The 22,216-nt window shown below is 54.7% G+C and overlaps 1 protein-coding gene across 3 annotated transcripts; it reads right to left on the bottom strand.

Moving 5' to 3' along the window:
- Positions 1-268: 268 nt before the first annotated feature.
- On the bottom strand, positions 269-20,143 carry HDAC11 (histone deacetylase 11). Of its 3 annotated transcripts, XM_074334094.2 has the most exons (11): positions 19,999-20,143; positions 18,880-19,028; positions 16,508-16,608; positions 8,192-8,308; positions 7,174-7,216; positions 5,431-5,507; positions 4,315-4,377; positions 3,248-3,344; positions 2,698-2,778; positions 2,214-2,392; positions 1,697-2,056 (listed from the first exon to the last, which is right to left on the bottom strand). In XM_074334094.2, coding segments are annotated over exons 1-11 (1,125 nt in total). In that variant the 5' UTR covers positions 20,001-20,143; the 3' UTR covers positions 1,697-1,840. The 3 variants fall into 3 exon arrangements, with proteins under 3 accessions (XP_019573955.1, XP_074190195.1, XP_074190202.1); XM_019718396.3 differs by lacking the exon at positions 2,698-2,778 and having other exon boundaries at positions 269-2,056; XM_074334101.2 differs by lacking the exons at positions 7,174-7,216; positions 8,192-8,308 and having other exon boundaries at positions 19,999-20,136.
- Positions 20,144-22,216: the final 2,073 nt, after the last annotated feature.

Below are 22,216 nucleotides of genomic sequence, written 5' to 3' on the forward strand. Positions count from 1 at the left end.
ACACATACTCTGGAATCCACCAGAACTGGGTTCAAATCTGGCTCTATCACTCACTAGATATGTGGGAGGCCTGGGTCAAATTGCTTGCTGAATCTGTTGTCTCCTCTGTAAAATGGGAATAATGACCTACTTCATAAGACTCTGAGGATGGAATAAAATACTAGCACTTCTTGGGCAGCGATCTGATGCCAGGCCTCATGCTACAGAAATCTTTACTTCCTTTACTCTGTGGGGGGAGGGTTCATCTCAAGAACACACAGAGGTTCAGTCCGGTCAAGAAGAGCCTTTATGGTTCTCTACAGACAGAAGTTCAGCAGTGACGCCACATCCCCTGCCTTTCCCCCGATGTTGCAGGCCCACAGTAGAGATGAAGGGATGTCAGGGACCCCACGTCAGATGCAGAGACCAACCGCAAGGGCAGGGGACAGGGAAAGGGGCATCCAAGTGTGTGGTTAGTGCCTCAGGTCTGGTCCAGGTCAGAATTTTTGTCAGCTTGTGGTTCTGGAGCCGTTACCCTACCCTCACCCCCACCCCTACTCCAGCAGAGAGCACGGCGAGCGAGTGTGAGGAAGTGGGAGAAAGCAGGAGCACCCCCAGATGGTAAGGAATACGATCCCATAAGTAGGGTTGATCTGGGACTGGGACGCCGCAGCTGACCCACTCTCCCCCCGCCCCCAGCCCCACCTGTGTCCACTAAGCACACACCCAGGTGAGGGAGGAGTGGATGCTCCCCACCCAGCTTCCTGGGGGGCCTAGGTGTCCCCTGAGTGAGATGGGGACAAGGTTGGGGCTCACTTGGGATCCTGGACGCAGCGCGATCAGGGCCCTGTGCATTCTGGGTGAGGACAGTGGAGGCTGCAGCCCACCCAGGACCCCACCCTAGCCCCCACCCTTGCAGCCTATAGGCCCGGAAGGAGACCCCCTGCTTTCCCTCCAGAAACCCCAGCCTGGTCTCACCAGCACCCCAGGCCCTACCTGGGGCCTCAGTTCCTGCAGGACCTGGCTTGACCACCTGCCCACCCCAATTTCCACCTGGGCTGCATCTTCCCCTGCCCCTCCACACTGGGGTCAGCAGCCCCATTAAGCCTTGAGTGTTTTTCTAAACCTGCCCCCTCACTGAACAGCTGAGACCATTGTGGAAGCAGGGATTTGGGGCTTCTCAGGCCTCCCCTTCACTAATCACTGAAGGGATCTGGGAAGGTGGGTCCACTCCCTGCTTTATTGAAGGGGAACACCAGATAGGGAAATCCACCTGCATCCCCTTCCCTGCTGCCACTCACATCCAGGACCAGGGCCCCTGCCTGCTGGCTGGGAATCCAGGGACCCCCTGCCCTGCAGAGGCCTGGCTCCAGTACCCAGCTTTCAGGCCCACCCACATCGTATTCCCCCACCCCTCGTGCCCTGTCTGAGGCATGGAGAGGGGGAGCAAATCACTCGACTTAAGGGGGGGCCCAACCATGGCAGAGATGGAAGCTTCCTTGGTCTGACACGGGTCTGACTTCTTTGAAATGCAGAGCACTGTAACCCCTGGGTGCCCTGGCAGCAGCCCCCGAGCCGCGGGCCTTCCTCCGCCTTGGTTGGACTGCCTGACCAGACCCACGAACCCATGTGCGGTCTTCAGGCCCTGCCTTCTGTCCCTGCCCGAGAGGCCTGGAGACCCGCCAAAACCCAGTGGGGAGACTGGAGGAGGTGCCGACCAGGCCCCCAAGGCAGGCCCAGTGAGGGACAGGCCCCTGCCCCGCAGGACACCTGCCCCACTGCCCCATGTGGTTAGAAAAGGGAAGCACTGAGAGGTGGGCGGGCAGGAGGCAGGCAGGGCGCCCTTCAGAGGGCAGTGCAGTCAGGGCACCTCTGGGGGTAGCAGAGGGGTGTCTGAGTTCTGTGCAGAAATGCTAGGTGACTCGGATCCGATAAGCCCCAGGCTGTACAAATTCAGGATGGAGTCGGCGATGATGCGGGCAGTACGCTTCTGGTACCCGCCCGAGGTTACCATGAGGATGGGCACCTGGCGGCCGCGGACCGTCCGGAACACCAGTTCGTCCCGCTTCACGATGCCCTGCGGGGAGACGGGAAGGCTGCTCAGACAGGCCTCCCTGCCGTGGGGCCAGGAGGCCCTGCTCCCACCCATCCCCCGACAGCAGTGCGGCCCACCTGTCCTGCGGCTCCTGGGTCTGCAGAGCAGCCTGTCCCCTGCCCCCAGGGTCAGGACATACCTGTGGGCTGATGGACAGGCCCCCAAGACGGTCCCCCTCGAGGATATCGGTGCCTGCGTTGTATACCACCACGTCCGGTGGGTGCTCCTGGAGGGCTTTCTCGAGGTTCCTCTCCACTTTACCCAGGTACTCATCATCCTCCGTGCCCCACTCCAGCTCCACCTTTCGCCTGATGGCCTCTGAGAGCAATACAGGAACATCCCGCAATGTGCAGAGAAGGGAAACTGAGGGTCGGCAGGGCAGAGATTGCCTGGGTCCCCGTCAGTGCCCAAGGTAGGACTGGAAACCAGTCGGTCTGATTCCCGCACTGCTCAGCTCCCCATGTCAATGAAAACTAAGTGAAAAAGAGCAGCAAGCACTACACAGTGGGGACCAAAGGGGAAGGGGGTTGCCCTGGGGACACGAGATCCATGTCAGCGACATCTGGTCTCACTGCCTCCATGAGCCGTACCTCATGCCCAAAGCCAGCACATTCAAGACTCACTTGGGAAGCTGGTCCCTCGGGCCATGCTGGGCTCAGTTCCCACAGCAGACTCACAGCCCTTCCTGCACAGATGCCTCCTGCCTGCAAAGTGTGCGTGTCCCTGTGTTTGCCCAGCTCATCTCTGCTTCTGGATCGCTAAATTTAATCTGCCTGCATTTATTTTAACAACTACTATAATTGAGCTGATTTCTGTCATCTGATTTGGAATATTCTATTTATCATAGTTTCCCTCATTTCTTTTTCCTCACTCCCCGTGTCCTACTAGATAGATGCAAACCTAAAATAGGAGTCTACTGTTATTCTTCTCATGGTTGCCCTAATACGAAGACCCACACGTGTTTATTGGACAGGCTTCTGTAGTCTTGGGCGGGTCGCCTTCTCTAGGTCTGACTCTCCCTGTCTGCACAATGAGAACAGGCCCACGCAGGGGTCCTGAGAATAAAGGACGGGACCTCCACAGAGCCCAGCACGTAGGAAACGCTCAGGGGAGAGTCCATCCAAGTCAGAATGCCCTCAGGACTTTCTCGAGGTTCCTGAGGGGGTGGCTTACGCTTGGCGAAGCGGTCCCCGGGGTAGATGTGGCGGTTGTAGACGTCCATGATATACACTCGCTTGTCACCCATGAAGTCCCGTTCGTGCCCATTGCCCTGTGGGGACGACACAGAAGCCCCACGCAGGCAGGTGCCATCAGCAAGCCAACACCCCCCACCCAAGAAGCCCCCTCTCCCACCCCCATGTGCCTGAGTGGGGCAGCTTGCCCTTGGGGCAGAGGGTCTCGTGGCTGTTAAGTGACAAAGCGGGAATTCAACCTCCAAACCTGGCCCCATGACCTTCTAGTGTGACATTAGGCAAGCCCCAGCCCTCTCAGCTTCATCTCCGTGGAACAAGGCAGTAACCGTAGCCCTCCCCCCCTCTCAGTGTGTGGTAGGATTGGCTGGGATCAGGGGTGTGAAGCAAACTGGAAAGGGCTGTACTCCTGTGACTTGCTTCAGGAGCTCGGTGTCACGTGACCTTGAAGTAGGGCCCCGACCAGCACAAAGCCACAGCAGAAGAGGTGTCAGAGGGCTGTCCAGAGCCCATTGGATGCCTTGCTCTGCCTGTGACCAGAGGAGCAAGCCCTGGGTTTGGGGTCCCGAGAAGGAGGCCCTGAACTCGGAGCCCAGCCAGTGGACTAGCTCTTCAGCAGTGGCCTGGGGCTGGGCAAGCCTGAAATCACGTGTGGGCATCTGCCCGAGGGTCAGGTTCACAGCGCTCATGAGCTCTGTGCACACAGGCCAGCGCAGCCACAGGGGGGTCCGAGCACAAGAACAGCACTGCCAGGTGGGCTTTAGGGAGGACCCTGCCTGTCTGACGGCAGCAATGAAGGGCCAGCCACCTTGGCTGGGCGGTCAGGGGCAGAGGGAGAGAGAAGGACCCTCTGCTTCCAGGCTGAGAAGAGGCTAGGCAGCAGGGAGAGAGGCAAGAGGTGAGGGTGGGGGTGCAGAGGTCCGGTTTGGGGTGTTCCCGCAGTAGGGGGAGTCCCACAGTGTAAGGCTGTGTGACAGGTGCCAATGGGGGCATGTGGAGGGGTCCTCGGGAAGGGGGCCCATGAGATCGTGGCCCCCACAGGGCACTCACCTGATGGGCGTCGAGATCAACAATGGTGGCCCTGGAGATGCCCTCCACACGCTCAAACAGAAACTGCCAGGGAGGAGAAGGGAGACATGAGGACCCAGAAAGGCTAGCGGACGCAGCCCCTCGGGACTCACAGAGAGGGCCCGGGCTGGAGGCCGTACATGCTTATGGGCTATCAGGACATGGGCAGAGACATCACACACCCAGAAGAGCTGTGCGGCTCCAGAGAAGCCTGTGTGCGTGGTCAGGGAAGGCTGCCTGGAGGAGGCACTTGTGCTGTGCCCTGAAGGGTGGGAAGTCGGGAGTTAAGTGGGGCAGTGGGGCTGGCCCTCAGTGATAGTCCAGGAATACTGGGGAAATGAGTGGGGCTCAGGGGAAGGGGAACCTCCTTTCAGAACTGGGCCTGGAAGTACATTCCGCAATCTTTGCCTTCCTACAAGGCCACGTCCTCATGCCTCCTTCTCTGGAAAGCCCTCCTTCTGCTCCCCACACCCTCCAGGAAGGTTTCCTGTGAGTCCCCCTCTCTGAATGGCCAGGGTCTGCTGACCTGCCCCCTCCACCACTGGCCTGTTTGTCCTGTGAGCACAGGGACCAGGACGGCCTGTTCCTGACACCAGCACGAGGCCGGACGGAGGTAGGCAGGGGGAGCTCTGGGGTCTGACAGAAAGGAAGCCACTGCCAGCTGTGCCCTTTCTGGCTGTGGCCTCATCTCCCTGGGCTTCGGTGTCCTCATCTGTCCCACGTGAAGATTAACTGAGGTGGGTGGCACAGGGCTTGCCTGCACTGAGTGCCATGAGCGTTCCTGTGGTCGTTATTATCTTTCTCCTCTTCACTCTTTTGGAGCAATGCCCTTCTTATGTTGTTGATATATATGCGCCCCCCCCAGGCCCCTGCCACTGTTGAAGGCTGTGACATCTCCTTTCTGTCACAGGCAGCTCAGAGAGAAGTGTCAGATCTGGGTTTGAGCCCCAGCCTGGCTGAGTGAGCCAGCGGTCTTGTTCCCCTCTGAGCCTCAGTTCCTTTCTCTATCACGTAGGGTGAGATCAGGCTGGGAGTGGCAGGGGGACTCCAGGGAGGGCTCTCGGGGGCGAGCCTGCCATGCTCTGCTCTCGGGCACACCTTGATGGCCAGTGTGATGTCCGCGTAGGCGCAGAAGCCCCCGCCACGGTCACTGGAGCAGTGGTGGAAGCCGCCACCTGTGGAAGGGCAGATGTAGTGCAGTCAGGCCCAGGCACTCCCCGCCTCTGCCCCCGCCCGCCGCTCAGCTCCAAGGAGGGCTTTGGGACTCCAGGATGGCAGTGAACTGAGTGCCTGGGCGTGTTCCCATCCCTGGGTCAGGAGGCAGCTTTGCCATTGCAGCCACCCCTCAGGGCCTGGGAGCTTGTCCTCTATGGGCAGGAAGTCTCCGCAGGGCAGGGCTGGCCCCCCTCTGAGTCCTCATGCCAAGAGGGGTGGTGTGGCGGTGGAGGCAGGTGCACCTTGGGACCTCCCAGATGGTGCGGTGGCAGAGGGGATGGTCAGAAAGGCCGCCCTCTGCTGGTTATGGCTGTCCGTGGTGGTGGTGGTGGTGGTGGTGGTGGTGGTGGTGGTGGTGGTGGTGGTGGTGGTGGTGGTGGTGAAGGCCCTGGAGACCAGAGCCCAGCCCCCAGCACCCCGCAGCCCTGAGACCACAGCCCCACCCCAGTACCCCTGCCACCCCCACAAGAACCTGAGCTGCAAGGGCTTCTGCAGTGGAGCCCAGTAACTGCCTCACCTGGCAGTGTGAAGCCAGGGCCCATGGATACAAGGGATTTGCCTCTTCCACCACCCAGGAGGCTGTCATTGGATCACAATGACAAAGTAACAGCCAACAGTGAAATCCTAACCAGGCACCGAGCTCACGGAAGCCTCCCTACAGGCCTAGGGGGCAGCATTATCATTGTCTCCGTTCTACAGGTAAAGAAACGGAGGCACAGAGAGTGTTAGCAACCTGTCCTGGGTCACACAGCTAACTAATGGCAGAACCAAGATTCGAACCAAGACCAGATCAGGACCCGAACGTGGGAACACTGCGGTAGACACACATGGCATGTACCACTTATTCACTGGTTCAGCAGAGTATCATAAACCATGGTTAAGCCAGACCTCATGCTGGTATGAGCAGACCCGGCCATACCAACATGGAAGAGACTCAGCCCGGGTCCTACAGAGCTCACAGCCAAGGCTGGGGGCGGGGGCAGCTGTGGGGCTCTTAGTAAGCCTCTCTCGATGTCCAAGTCCTTATCACTGTAAGGGGACTGAACAGCAACACCTGGCTCAGAGGAGAGGCGGACAGAACAGGGCTTCACACACTGTGAAGTGCTAAGCCTCCATGAGGGACACTGGTGGGGGGGAGGAAGACCATGGGTGTGGCCCTGCCATGAGCCAATCTTGTGGGAGAGTCCAGGGGGCTGGGGAATGCTGACTGTCAGGGCCCTGAGAAGGACATGATATTGACCCTGGGCCTGTCCACCCACCGCATGACCAAGCCCCTGCAGGCTGTCCTGGGCCCCAACAGGTTGACGGAGTCTTTTGGGAGAGCCTCTGAAACTCTGTAGGTTTCAGCCCCATGCAGAGCTGCCCCCGGGTGGCATGGGTTTTCTTGGAGGGAACAAGCTCCTCATCACTGGACGTATGCAAAGGCAGCAGTGGGGAGCCAGCTGGAGACCTACTCTAGACAAGGATCCATGCCAGACGGAGGCCCGGGTTTCACTCTCGGCACCAGGAGGCTGCACACCTGCCTCCAGGCCACTGTAAGGAGGCTTGGGTGGCTATGCGCTCACGCTGTCTCCCCAGGTTCCTCTGGGCCCTCCCAGTGCCCAGGCCAGGCTGCGGGGCACTCACCCACATTGATGGCCCAGCCTCGCTCCATCGCCAGCTTCCCCGCCTGCGAGACAAGCACAGGGTAAGGGATGCGGGCAGGCTTCCTCTGCAGCCACTCGGTCACTGATCCTCTTGTCCAACCCATAAACATTGTTTCCAGCCACCTCTGAGGTGGGGATACAGAAAACACCCACCCCCCAGCAAACTCAGTCTCAGAAGCAAGGACCGGATTGGCTGGCATGTGAGATGTGCAGTGCCTAAGCCCTTTGCAATTCTGTGAGGAAACTGGAACAAGGTATTTACTCATGATCACACCGGAGCTGACAATGCTTTCAATGTGGTTTTCAAAGGGAAAATAGGCAACTTCTTGCTCAATGGAAATATAGTAGACTGAATAGTGAAATCCCACAGGAAATCATAGTTTTGGGTGGGTAGTAATAGTCTAATAAACCAAAAAGAAATGTAAAAATTGCAAGCTAACAAGAAAACTATAGGGATCAATAGGTATTGATCCAGGTCCGAATTAGATCATCGTACACTAAAATCTGAAATGTTCTCTACCTCCAATAACTTGGCAGCCTGTGGCTAACTTTGAAGAAAGCTACACACAGGACATGAAACCTAATTTTGCCAGGAGTGTTCTCCATTGCCACACCCTCGTTGGGGAGAGGGGAGCTTCATCATTACTGAAGTCATGGGAATTTGGTTTTCCACCTTAAATTTGAGTACATCGAAGTGATAGTTTTGGGATATATCTCTGGGGGATGGGCTATATCTTATGTGCCAGCAAATACGGTACCTCAGTCTGAGGCGCCAGGGGAGGGAACAATGAATTCTAATGTGCCGGGACGGGAAATGGGGAAATGCGTTGGGAAAGAGACTGCTGCTGGGCCTTGACAACACTTAGGATTTTGTTCAAGTACTAAGTGGGAGAAGGGCACTGCAGAAGGAGAGCCCCGGGTGGGCAGAGGCCCAGAGGTGAAGAGGAACAGGGTGTGGGGTCCCTGGACTCCTACGTCCCGCCTGCCTCCCCACCTACCATTATGGTCCCTCCCGTCTGGGTCCGAAGGGGCTTCAGCACCTTCCTCTGCACAAGGAAGTTGGGAAGAAAGATGACAGGGGGGATTTCGGTGATGGTTGCGACAGCAAAGGACCACTGTGGAAAGAAATGCAGGACATTGGCCGCCCGGTGCTGTGCCCAAAGCTCGGAGGCAGCCGGCAGGAAATCTGACTTCCTCTAATGCCAGTTTCCAGGTGCCCTGGGTGAACTCCAGGCCAAGTGCAACTTCTTTAGGAAGAAATGAGAACTCTCCACCCGCCTGGGCCACACAGAGCTCTGGGCTCAGGGAAGAGCCTTTACACAGCTGTCACCACATCCCGGGCGCTCCAAAGCCCTTGGCTGCCCTCTTGTGCCCAGAATGAAAGCTGAAACTAATATAATAATGAATATCAACCGTAATTGAAAAAAATAAACGTTAAAATTAAGAAAAATACAATAACAATATATTGGGGTGGGAAAGGAGAGAAAATGAAACAAAAAGAACTGAGGAGGACTCCACGTCACAGAGGTGCAGACCCAGAACTGGCCCAGCGCTGGCGGTGAACAGGCGGTAGCCAGTTGTCCTGCTCAAGGTGAAAAAAAAAAGACTGCTGGCAGGGGAAAGGTCAGTCCACGTTCAAGGGAAGCTGGGTGCAGCCAGGATAGGGCAGTGGTTAGGGCGTAAGGCTGGGTCTGCCAGCGAAGGCTCAGACATCATGGTCAGAGCAGTAAGCAGGGAGCCTCAGATGGTGCTTCCCAAGCAGCTGCAGATGCAGCAGGACCAGTTAGGGGGATGAGAACAGCAGCAGCTGCCCGAGGGAGGAAGCAAGAGATAATGAGGGTCTGGAGGGGGGTGGGTTGGGGGTGAGGATGGCTCACAGACAGGATGTAGGAGACAGATGGACAGAGGTATCCAGGACGCAAGGTCGGAACCCCAGGCTTCCAGCACTGAAGGGCAAAGCCCAGGAGTGGAGCCCACTGGGACAAACAGGGCTGTCCTGGGACCACAGGGGTGGCAGGGGGCGTGGGGATCAGAGGTGCTCAGGAAGGAGTGAGCAAAGTGAGGCCCTGCGGCTGCCACGGCCTCCTGGGGGAGAACTGGGAAGCATGGCTGCCGCGCTCACCAGCCAGGAGAGAAGCCTGAGCACGGGCATCAGCAAAGAGGGGAACAGGCCAAAGATGGAGGGTGACAGCAGGAAGGTCATGTGAATGGAAAGGCCCAGAAGGCTCTGGGGGTGCCCACAGAGGCTGGGACTGGACAGGACCCATGTCAGCTTGACAAGGGCCACTGTGGCTTAGGTCAAGAGACAATAGGGGAGACATTTGCCAGGCTGCCCACACTGCCAGCGACACGTGTGTGGCCATCCTTCCCAGGCGAGCAAAGCTGAGGGCAGCTGAAGACTGGGGAAGCTTGTTCTGCCCTCTCACGCAAGTGTAGGAAGCCCTGAGCATGGCCCACGGGGCCTGGACCACTTGCCTGACAGGAGGCCCCCATCCAGCTCTCCTCATGCACAGGCCCTCCGATGTAACATGGAGGCACGCCGGGCCTGGAAGGCGGCAAGGGTGCTGGAGCTGCACCAGGAAGGCTGGACAGCTGTGCGGCCCTCCCCCACATGTGTGCGCATGCACGCATGCTCTCATGGACACCTGCGTGCATGCGTGTGCATGTGTGTGGTGGGGCTCTGATGCAGGGGAAGGTGGTGGCCTGTGGTCACACCACCCCCACTGCCCCACACAGGCCTGGAACCACTGTTTCCTATGAATAAATGCGTGAATAAATGTTGTGTGAAGTTGTGTGAATGTGTGTGAAGAACACACATTAAGTGACTGACTCCCTTCCTCAGCAGCCAGCACGGGTTAGAGACAGAAAGGAAGTGAAGCCATACCTCAGGCCCTTGAGGGGTCCAATGTGCACACAAAGCCGTGAGAATGGCATTTCTCTGAGTGCATTCCACAGCGACTACCTAGCACCACAGCACTCCATAGAGAAAAGCTTCACATCAAATAAGTTTGGGGAACACTGCTCATGTTGTCCACCTCTTGGAAATTCACAACCCATTCTGGCATGTTAAAGGTTCTGAGAAGGCCTGCAGTACAGAATCCTCTTCAACTGTGCTTTACTCCGTGTTTCCCAAACTTCCTCACTACAAGCCTCTGCCTGCCCCCTTTGCTTTTAGATAACACACACTGTGCCAACCTTTGCAAAGCTGCAGTCATGTGGGTAGGACACACCCAGGAACCTCTAGCTAGAGACTGAACTTTCCATGGGCCGGGAACAGTCACCAGAAGCACATACGGGACGCAGCCAAGGGGACCAGCGCCCACAGGAGAAGGCAGTTGGCTGCCACTGTTTCTCCACTTCTGGCTATCCAAGATGGGGCGCGGGCACGCCAGCCTTCTGCCCAGCCCGCTAGGGTTCTGTGCCCGGCAGTGGTATAGCTTAGATGTCCTGTGCAGCCCAGCAGTCACCACCCACACCTGCATATAATTTTAATTAAATTCGTAATTCAAATTTTGTTCTTCAGTCATGCTAGCCATATTATAAGCGCTGAATGGCCACATGTGGCTGGTGGCTACTAGACTCGACAGAGCCTTTCTAGAATATTTCCATCACTGCAGAAAAGTTCTGCTGGATGAAAGTTCTGCTGGGAAAAACCATCGGTGGCCAGAGTAAAAAAATAAGCAGAGTGGGTGGGACAGACTCGGGGGTGGGTGGATGGGGGCAGATGTTCCAGTGCCATGGATGGGTACTTTATCTGGGACATGCAGCAGGCTGGGGCAGGACCGCCCAGATCTGCCCGCAGGTCAGGCTCTCTGGCAGTCTGGTGCCAGGCAAGGGCACTGAGGGGCAGGCTGGATGGGAGCGGGATGGGGATGGGACACAGAGGGATTCCTCAGTCAGCTGGTCCGACTCTGGGTTCTGCCACTGCCGTATGAATTTGGGCATGGTACTTCCCTGTGCCTCTGTCACCTGTCTCACCTGTGGAACAAGAGCTCCTCCAACTAGACCTGGAATGAGGACTTAGACCCATTAGGGACACCTGTCCTCACCGCCCAACCTAAAGTACCCCCAGCTAGGCCCCCTCGACCCCTGCCTTTGTGCACTTGTCTCTCTACCTGACAATAACAATACCTCGATTGTTATCTGTCTCTCCAAAGCTTACAAGGAACTCCTACAGCTCAACAACAAAGACAAACACCCAAGTTTTAAAATGGGCCAATGACTTGAACAAACAGTTCTGCAAAGAAGATACGCAAATGAGCAACACGCATGTGAAGAAACGCTCAGCGCTATTAACCATTAAAAAATGCAAATTATAACCACAATGAGCTACTACTTCACACCCACTAAGTTAGCCACAATAAAAACAGACAGACAGGAAATAATCAGTGTTGGTGAGGATGTGGAGACATTGGAAACCTTGTGCTGTTATTAGGAATATGAAATGTGCAGCTGCTGGGGGAATCATTTGGGTGGTTCCTCAAAAAGTTAAACAGAATTACCATATGACCCAGCAATCCCACTCCTAGGTATATACGCCAAATAACTGAAAACAGGAACTCAAAAAATATTAATACTTGTAGCTGAATGTTCATACAGCACTATTCACAGAAGCCAAAAGCTGGCAACAACCCAGTGTCCATGAGCTGAGGACAGGACAAGCAGAACGTGGCTCACCCACACGATGGAAGGCTCCTGAGCCTTAATAAGGAGCCAAGTGCCGACACAGGCTGCAGCATGGATGATTCCGGAAAACACTACGCTCGGTGAAGCCAGAGCAAGAGGTCACAGCGTCTGTGATTCCATGTACACTATAGAAAACACCCAGAAAAGGCAAAAGCAGGTTGGTGGTTACCAGGGGCAGGGTGGAGAGGAGAGGGGAGCAACTGCTTAGTGGGCACGGGGTTTCCTTTTGGGGCTGTGAACATGTTCTGGAACTAGACAGAGGTGATGTTTGCGCCACATTGCAAGTCTACTAAATGCCATTACATTTTACACTTTAAAACAGTTAATGATTAATTTTATGTTATCTGAAGTTTAGCACAATAAAAAAAAGGAGAGAGAGGCCCCCTCAGGGAAGAAGAGATAAGTAAGAGGAAGACCATCAGAGACCCCGGGGGTACCATTTCCCCAGAAAGCCTCCCAGGACATCTGCCTTCGGGTGTGCTGTGGAGCTGGGGTCTGTGTCCCCCTCCCTCCCACAGGACTCCAAGTGCCCTGAGGGCAGCAATGAGGCCCAATTCCTGCCCAGACTTCCTGGGGCTCAGGCCAAAATTTCTGAGGCACCCTTGGCTTCTTTCTCTCGCATGCCCCATACTCAATCTGAACAACAGAAAATCCTGTTGTTTCAACTTCATAACAAACCCCAACTCCTAACACTTCCTCCCACCCCACAGCTGCTGCTTCCAGGCTAGTGTGAGAGCCCAGCATCTCTCGTGGTGATTAGTGCAACCAGCTCCTTCCCCACTGGTCTCCCTGCTTTTGTCCTGACAGCATATTCTCATCATAGCTGCCAAGCAATTCAGTTAAAACATAGCTCAGATCCCAGCAACCCTCTGCTTAAAACACTCCTTGGTTCTCCTGTCCCCAGAGCAAGGCCACAGCAGCGCACACAGCCCTTCGTGTCTGGCCCCTGACTGCCTTCTGACCCAGTCCTTTACCACTGTCCCTCCCGTCCCCTCTGATCCAGCCACACTGGCTTCCTCATTGTTGCTGGAACACACTGGGGGTCCTCCTGCCTTAGGGCCTTTGCACTTGCTCGTTCTGCTGCTGAGAATGTTCTCCAGATGCCCACCCAGGCCACTCCCTCACTGCTCTCGTTTCATGATCACGTCAGTAAGATCCTCCCTGACTCCCTATTTTAAACAGCAGTCCCCCCACCTCCTTTCCTGCTGTCCTTTCCCCAGGCACTGAGCACCTCTAACACACGTATCACTGACTTGCTTATTCTATTAGCTGACCCCTCACCTAAATGCCAGCTCCACAGGAGAGGGATCGTCTCCCCACACCTAGAACAGACCACGGTGCTTACTAAATACTAGCTGGATGAACGGGTCCGGAGCACTGCCCCACTCTGGGTGCACGAGGAAGAGACGTCACATCTGCATCACACTACCCACACCCATGACAAATGTCACTGGGGTCAGCAGAAGATAAGAGCCCCGCGTGGGCCCAACACACGCACCTCAGCGGGGCCGCGTCTGGGCCTCGCACACAGCAGCCACTCCACGAACACCTGACTCCCTGAACGGATGCCATCTGTCAGACATCAGGCTATGGCATCCCTTCAATGCCTCGTTTATTAAGCACTGAAGGCCATTCCAGTGCAGGGCCAGGCACGAGCCCCAAAACATGGGCTGGGGGCAGAGTGACGTGGGGGAGGGGAGGGGTGGATGGATGGATACTCCACAACACACACACAAGAGCTGAAGAAAGGCAGTCCTGGGAAATCTGCAGGGACTCTCCAAGGCACTGCTTGGGGTCCGCAGCACCCAGATGCCAGACAAGGCCTGAAACGGACATGGGTCTCCCCTGAGCATCAGGGGCGCATGCATCACATCACTTTCCCACGACGCCTGGAACAGGACTCAAGCTCCTCCCATAGCCTGGTGCTGCTGGCCGTCCAGGCCACACCATGTGCCACCTCTGTGTTTCAGTCCCTTCAACCTGCCGCTCAAGGAGCCAGCTCCTTCCCACTCCAGACCTGAGACTCGGGAACATTCTTTCTTCAAAGCTCTACCTGACTGTAACCTACTCCTTATTATTTAGTCTTACCTCACACATCACCTCCTCTGTGAGGCCCTCCCTGACCATGCGTCTAAATGAGCATACCTCTGCCCAGCATACCCTTTATTTTTTTCCCTTCATAGCCCTTGGTGCTCTCTGAAATGCTTTTGTGTGATTACTTCTTTATTTTCAGTCTTCCACAATGAAAATGCAAATCCACAGGCACAGGGAACCTCGCTTATTCTTTTTTTGTGCCTAGTACAGTCAGTGTTCCATATAGATGTGCTGAATGACTGAATATTTTTTCACCTTAGGTGTGTGCAATTCATCATGTTTCTCCTTTCGCTCTGGCTTCCAGGGAGCTCCAAGCCAAATATGAGGTCTGACAATTAAGTTCACACATTTGTTGCAAAGATGTTGCTAACCTTTTTTGATATCAGAGGGATTATTCATTATGAATTTGTACCAGCTGGACAGTTAACCAAGTTTACTATGTGGAAGTGCTGAAAAGGCTGCGTGAAAAAGTTAGACGACCTGACTTTTCACCAACAATTCATGGCTCTTGCATCGTAACAATACACCAGCTCACAGGGCACTGTCTATGAGGGAGTTTTAGCCAGTAAACAAATAACTGTATTGGAACACCCTCCCTACTCGCCTGATCTAGCCCCCAACGACTTCTTTTGTTACCTGAAGATAAAGGAAATATTGAAAGGAAGACATTTTGATGACATTCAGGACATCAAGGGTAATACGATGACAGCTCTGATGGCCATTCCAGAAAGAGTTCCAAAGTTGCTTTGTATGGTGGACTAGGTGCTGGCGTTGGTGCATAGCTTCCCAAGGGGAGTGCTTTGAAGGTGACCGTAGGGATATTCAGCAATGAGGTATGTAGCTCTTTTTCTAGGACGAGTTCGTGAACTTAATTGTCCGACCTCATATGTAGCTCAGTTATACCAACTGGTTAATCAGTTGGCGTATCTGAATTCTCCTCCTGCTCTTGACCTCAATTTTCTACTTGGGACTCTACCTACTAATACTTTATTACTTATCACATAGTAAGCTGTCTTCAGGCTTTTCGGGGCTCAAGGCCAGGCATGCAGTAAGCCCCACACAATTTCCCTAAAGGCCCCTCAAATGGGGGCATCCCCAGCTTTATCCCACGTGCTCACTCCATCCTGGCCCCACTCTCTTCTTGCCCGGACTCAATGCCTCCTGTCCCTGCACCTGGCCTCACCCCCTGGACTCTGGCAGGTGTGTAATCTTGGTCCGGGCCCTAGGCTACGGGCTGTGATCACCCATGTCCAAGCTCCAGGAAACCAGGGCAGCCAAGTGCTGGGCTTCCTGCCAAGGCCTCACACACCCCCTTCTCCCGGGAGCCAGGCTCCAACCTCTGCCTGGTAATCTTTCATGAGCTCACATTTTCATGACTCCATCTAGAATTCTCACAGATAGGCTGGAGTGTGGAGAAGGGAAGGCAGCAGCTGTGACCAGGAGCCTGGAAGACCAGACTGGATGCCCGACCTGGGGTCTTCCCCAGGTCTGCCTGACTTCCCAGGTAACCTTGAGCAGGTGTGGCCTTCTGGGCATAGGCTTTTCCACCTGTAGAGGGGAGGGGCCTGGTGACCTCTCGCATCCACTATGGCTCTGAGTCTCACATGAGTCCAGCTGGAAAGCCAGGGGTCAGGGGTCAGGGATCTATACTCTTGGAGGTAGAGAACCTGAGGCCTCCCTGACCCCAGGGCAGGCTGACAGCACCAGGTTCTGACGCAAGCCTCTGCCCAGCCTCCCCTCGGCTCCCACAAAGGGGACTCACTGAATGCCTCCACCCTCAGAACCTCAGCCACTGATAAGAGCTGTGGGCTCCTCTAGAAAGAGGTCACGAGAGGGCAGCCTTGTAGGCCCAGTTCAGTCTGGCGGTGGGATTTTAAAATGTTAAAATGAGTTGCCACATTAAGAAATCAGGAACTGTCACTTGGTAATTCTGGTTTGTCTTTAAAGCCAGGCATCCTGCCCATGCTGGGCCTGTGCTGGAGCCCACTGTCTCACCACTTGTTATGTTCCTGGCTGGGCCCTGTGGGGTTTCAAACTTGTTTCCAGCCCAATAATTTTCCACAAATCTTTAGCAGTAGAAGTCCTTAGAACCGAATCTTAAACTTCAGTGCAACATAAAAATAGGCCAAGGTGGAGCATCTCTGGCTAGATGGGGACAGGGGCTGGGGTCCCACTGCCCATCCTGCCAGCAGGGGTCGTTGAGGCCTGTTCACAGAGCACAGATCGAAAGTCACTACCTATGAGCCCCAGATCCCTATGAAGGTTCATTCTCCACAGAGAGGACATCCCTGCTGTCATTCTCCCAGAAAAGGCGAGCTTACTATTGTCAGAGCAGTCTAGCCCACCCCTGTATCTGCCTTTCATGACACCTCTCTCCTTCTCTTGGGGACCACAGACTCACATGCTCCCCCTGCACTAGGGACAGGAATGGAACCCCTGGAGGCTGTGCTTCCATGGCTAAACTGCCCTCTTCTGCCCACTCCTCCTGGCTCACAGCCCTTCCGGCCCGTGGCAGCCCTCAGGCCGACTTGTACCTTCAGCTCGTTGAGATAGCGTCTCGTGTGCACCACCAGCAGGTCCTCGTCGGAGGCCTCCCGCGCCTCCACCAGCATGCCGTCTGACACAAGCTTCTCTTCTGAAACCATAAATTGGGCAACATGCTTCCCTGCTGGGAAGCCAGGCCCAGCTCCAGGCCCTCCCACAGGCTGCAGACGTGGCCTCTGTTAGCTCTGCCGCAGGACAAGGTGGGCACAGCTGCTGGCTTACGGGCATTCTGAGAACAGGCCTCCTCCCAGGCCAGGGTGGACAATGGCCAGGCGCTGGGGCTAGGGGACATCAAACATTGTGTACGCAGCAGTCCTTGTCTCTCAAGCTGCTCATGCCATAAGGTGAGCTCAGGTATGGCTGGACCACTTTCAGAGGGAGGTGACCCACGGGTCAATGATATTGAGTGTCAAGGTGAGGAAAGCTCTGACCGATTCCGTCTACCTTCTGATGACATTGTGGGACTCAGTGCGGCGTGGCCGCTCTTTAACACTGGTCTGACCCTTGCTCATCTGTTTTTCATCCCAAAAGCAGTCTCACAGCCTGAAGTAACAGTAAGCAGCCTGCACTGAATTACACACTTGTTTTCATTGCGTTGATATTTTACCATAACTTTCTATTTATGGCAAGTGAAACCGGCGTTTCCTATCTAGGTGACATAATATTTCGTTTTAAAATTTTACTTACATGTTTAAAAACGGAAGCAAAGTCAATAAAACATAAGAAGTAAACAATGGAACAAGAGGTATGAAGAGATGGCAAAGTCCCCAAATGGCTTTCCATATGACCACTGTTTAGGAAACACTGCATTATTTCATCACCCCTCACATAACACCAGACAAAATTCGTTCCATTTTGCAAAAGAAGAAACTGAGGCTGAGATTGGGAAGTGAAGGGCAAACAGGCCCGTGATACTGTGGGCTTTAGGGAAATCCAAGGCAAAGGTCAGAATCTAGAGGGCCTGTTTTAATGTGTCACCCTTAGAAACCAACCCTTGTAGCAACCAACTATTTCCATACATTTGCACATAGAGTATAGCTCCGCATACAGCACGCACTCCTCCATCCCTGCCCCAGAACATTCCATATCTCCCCGCTGCCTTCAGGCAAAGGGCCAGCTCTTTTCTTGGAGGTACCCAAGGCCCTTTACCATATGGCCCCTGCCTCCTTTCCACCTATATCCTCAGAGAAAGGAGGGAACTCTGGAGGACTGTTGGCTCTGAGATGAGGGAGACAAGGAATCCTGTTGAGCTACTGGGTGACACAGCAGCCCAAGGACAGGCACCGGGAGGGGGCCCTCAGACTGAAAACAGAGCACGAAGGACCACATTCAGAAGGCAAGAGAACTGCAAGGTGAGAGGCAGCTGGCTCTGCTCACCTCGTCAGTTCTCGTGATCGCTGCACACCACTAATATTCTTTTCTACTTAACATTTTTCCCTGAATACCCAGTCTGGTCACTACTGTATCACTACTGCTAATGGAATATCAGTATCACTTGCCATGAAGAGAAGTTAACCATAAATAAAAAAGAAATACAATAGAAACAAGTGTTATTAAGCTCTAATTTGATTCTATTTTTTGCAAGGTACAGCACCTGAGGCTTGCTCTGGATTTGTTAAAAAGGGAGATGGGCTTAGGTGTTAAAGGTGGGCTAGCTCCAGAGCGACCCTTTCTCCATGGTGTCATCAGAAGATGGGGTGATTTAAAGATATTCACTGTGTCATCCTACGCTAGGTCACACTTCAGGGGGTATTTCTTCTTTCCCTCACCTACAGAATCCATGATACAGGGAATAAGGAAAATATTCTCACACTAGCCTACTGTGATGCCTGAATTTCCCACCTAAACAAGATCCTTGGAGAAATATCTTGCTCAGTGGGATGAGCCATGAAGTGTGGGAGCCTGGAGCTCTGAGTTCCAGATCCCTCTCTGCTACTTAGTAGCTAAGTGACTTTGGGCACGTTTCCTAACCTTTCTGAGCTCATTTCTTCCATTTGTAATCAGTGGGGTTGGAGCAAAGGTTCTCTTCCTCTTGGACTCTCTGAGCTTGTGGGGTATGGACACTGGATTCCTCCAAACTTCAGCTTCCTGTGTCTGTCATTAATCAGTTCCCCTTCTACTGGGCTTCCAGGGGAACACACAAGACCTAGGTCCACAGCGATGGGGAGCCAGGGAAGGTCTGGGACAGGGACATGCCATGCTTAGAAGTCTGTGTTGGAAAGATCCTTTTGACAGCTTGGGTGGAAGGAACCTGAGGGCTGAGACTGGAGGTAGGAGAGAGTCTGAAGCTTCTGTTGGGGAAAGGCAGTGGGGTTGGGGGGTGGAAGAAGCCAATGTAGGGTCCACGTGGGGCCTTCCATACCTTTTAGGAAGCTGATCACTTTGCCCCATTTTCCCGCGTCAAAAGGGTGCAGCTTCTCCAGGCCCATGAAGGTTATGTTGTAGCGGGGTGAGTACACGATGGGCCAGCGCGACTCGGGCACATGCTGGTACAGCTGTGTTGTGTGTGGCCTTCCGTGTGCATAGGGACAGAATACACAGATAGGGACAGCCTCAGGGCGGGAAGCAGCCTCCCGCTCTGGGCCAGCGGGCTTTGATTGACCAGACAGCCCTGACCTGGTACCAGTAGCTCCCTCAGCCACAGAAAACGGGCCACTTAGCAACAGCAACAATAACAGCGGATCCTTACCGAGCATTGGCTTTTCCCCTGCACTATCCAGCCCAATCCTCATAGTCCTGGGAGGTAGGCACCACTCTCACCAAAGGCTTGGCGAGGGGAACAGGTGTGCCCAAGGTCACACAGAGGGTCTGTGGAGCAGCGGATGTACATCCAGGTGTGCTGGCTGCGAGGCCTCAGCACCTCACTTCCACATTATAACAATTACAGCGAACAGCCGTGTGGCCCTAGGCCTCAGTTCCCTCAATTATAAAATGTGTGCTTGTTGCTAGGATTGAGATAATACATCTCAGAAGCTGAGCACAGAAAGCGCCCTGTCCCTGAGAGCTGGGTTCCCAGAACCAGCAGGTAGGGGCTCGCGCAGGCTGTGGCCCAACCCGCAGACGGGGACAGGGGTCTACTCCGGCCCGCTGCGCAGCTTACTCCCCACCCCACCCCATCACACCTCCGCAGCGGCCGCACAGGGACCAGAAACACGGGCTCCAGTTGCTGTCACTGCGGGGGCCTCCGCACAGCCGGTGCGGCCCGAGGGTAGACATCAGACCCGCGCATGTCGCGAGTCCCCGCCCGAGTCCGGGCCCTGCGGTGGACTCCCGTCCCTCGGGCCGCAGAGAGATGGCGCGGGGCTGGCCCCGCGCGCAGGGCCGACCTGAGGGCACCCGGCCTCAGCGTCCCCTCTCCCGCCATACCTGGGCTGGTACCTGGCCGGCCCGCCCCGCTGCCCGCGCATTCGTGCGCCCGCCCACGGAAACCCCTGGAAACCCCGGGGGCTTGGCCCGGCGTCCCCACCCCCGCCAAACTCACATCCCGGGGCCAGGCTCTCCCGGCGCGGGCCACCACTCCACGACCGGGCGGGGCGGGGCAAAGCCCCGCCCAGGACACGCCCCCGGCCGCGGCTGCCTCCGCAGGAGTGGAGCTCCCTCAGGCTCGGCTCCGCCTCGCTCGCGCCTGCGTCACAGAGGGATCGAGTCCCACGCTGGGAGCTCCCGCAGGAAGGAGGCCACGCCCTCAACGCCCAGCAAACGCGCAGTCCCGCCTTCCGCAGACAAATACCCAGTGGATTCTCGCATGTCTATGGAAGGCCACATCCGTTAGGGGTAGGGCTGCACGAGTTTTCATCACAGAGCGTCAGAGTCGGAACGTGCGGCCTCGCCCCGCCCCAGGGGTGGGGCCACCCCATGTCACACCCCCGGCTGCCCAGCCTCTGTGAGCTCTAGCAGTGCTATGAGAGCCAGGGAGTTTGGCACACACAGCTCCCCTGGCTGACTGAGGTGGAGTCAGTGTGTGACCTTGGGCAAGCGTCTGTGCTGTGAGGTCTGTGTTGCCACAAACAGCATGAGAGGATGGGGGTCGTGTGCTCTGGCCCTGACATCTCTGACCTAATGGGATCCATGATTTTTCTGACTTGAGGCCACACGCGCCCCCCTCCAGAGTGAATCCCCCAGCTCCATCCTTGGTAACTCTGGCGTGAGACAAGCATTCCCCACACAAGCCATTTAAGCTCTCTGAGCCTCAGTTTCCTCATCAGTAGAACAGCCACTGGTGACCCAATCTTCAGAGTACAGTCAGGTATCTGTGCACACTCCCTCATGCCCCTCCCCCACCCTGGGATGCCAAGACTACCGCCAAGGACAGCTCCTAGTGTCTTGAGGCTAAACCCTGGGAAGAGGACCGAACAACAGAGCCCCAGAGGACAGAGACAATGGACCTCTCTGTGGAACCAGCTGTCCTTGCCAACCAAGTAGAAGCAGCTGACCCCAGGGCTGCCAAGAACAGGGCAGCTGGGATCCCTGGTGGCTCTATTAGGGCGTCTGTATGACAGGGTGGGGCACCATAAAGGGAAAGGTCACAGACATTTGAACAGTGCCCTCCAAGTGCCTGTCACTTGGTTGCAGGATGGCATTGGATTCTCACAACCCAATCCTATAAGGGGGTGCCATCATCACCCCAATTTTATAATGAGCTAACTGAGGTTCAGGTGTGGATTAAACACAGACTTGGCCACCTACCAGTGCAGTGGCCTTGGGCAACTTGCTTCAGCTCTGTGATTCTTCATTTCTGCATCTGAAAATGAGGTGATATCTGCCCATCTACCTCATGGGAAAGTTGAATCAAAAGAGATAGTAATGTTGATTGTTATTTAAAGAACACATAGCATTTGTTGTGTTCAATTCCAAAAGCTTTATGTTCATTTAATCTTTATAGCAACCCTAGGAAGCAATCTATGATTATCACCATTTTACAGATGAAGAAACTGAGGCAGAGAATGAAGTAATTTGCCCAAAGATCAAGGATGTTGACAGGTGTAAACTATTGCCACAGAAAGAAGAAGGTAATATTAAATAATAAATGTAAGCAAGAAAGTGCATACAGTGGCCCTGTGTCGTTGTGAGAGGCCAGCTTCATCTCAGGGAACTTGCCTTATGATTTGGGAAACCACAAAGACGAGCCTCTTGTTGGGAGAATGAGGGTCTAGGGCAGGCCAGATTGGGGAGCTGAGGCCAAAGAGAGTAGGATTGCTCTGGGGAAGAAGGTGTTTAAGTTGTGTCTGGTGTAGCTAAGGAGGAAGGTATTCTGGGGAGTCCTAGGGTCTTGGGAATACCTTCAGACCACCATGACAGCCTGGACCACCTACCCGTATATAGCCTATAGGAGAAATAAACTGTTATTCATGCTGTGTTTGGGGGTCTCTTTGTTACAGAATCCTAGCATGTCTGCTCACTAAGACACTGTACTGTGACATAGCAGTGAACCCAGCGAACAAGATCCAAAAAGCTTTGTCAAGCTCACAGATTAGTAGGAAAAACAAATCTTAAACTAGGATACAATCATAATTAGAAAATGAAAATGTGGTTAAGTGCTGTGAAAGTCACAAGGTGAGATGGTGAGACAGAATGATGACACCCCCCCGATTTAGACCCCTTTCAAGAGATGATTGTTTTTCACTTTTAAAATATTTTAAAATGTTGTGATAAAACAAGACACTGACTTATTGAACATTGTATCCTTATTATTTGCCCCA

The sequence above is a fragment of the Rhinolophus sinicus genome, chromosome 17 (genome assembly GCF_057876585.1).
Source record: "Rhinolophus sinicus isolate RSI-liver-muscle chromosome 17, RSI-T2T, whole genome shotgun sequence".
NCBI classification, from domain to species: domain Eukaryota; kingdom Metazoa; phylum Chordata; class Mammalia; order Chiroptera; family Rhinolophidae; genus Rhinolophus; species Rhinolophus sinicus.

Coding starts and splice junctions, on each gene's coding strand:
- HDAC11 (XM_074334094.2), bottom strand. Junction 16,609..18,879: donor AGTGATCAGCTTCCTAAAAG/GTATGGAAGGCC, acceptor TTATGGTTTCAG/AAGAGAAGCTTGTGTCAGAC. Junction 2,779..3,247: donor CGGGGACCGCTTCGCCAAGC/GTAAGCCACCCC, acceptor CACACTTTGCAG/GCAGGAGGCATCTGTGCAGG.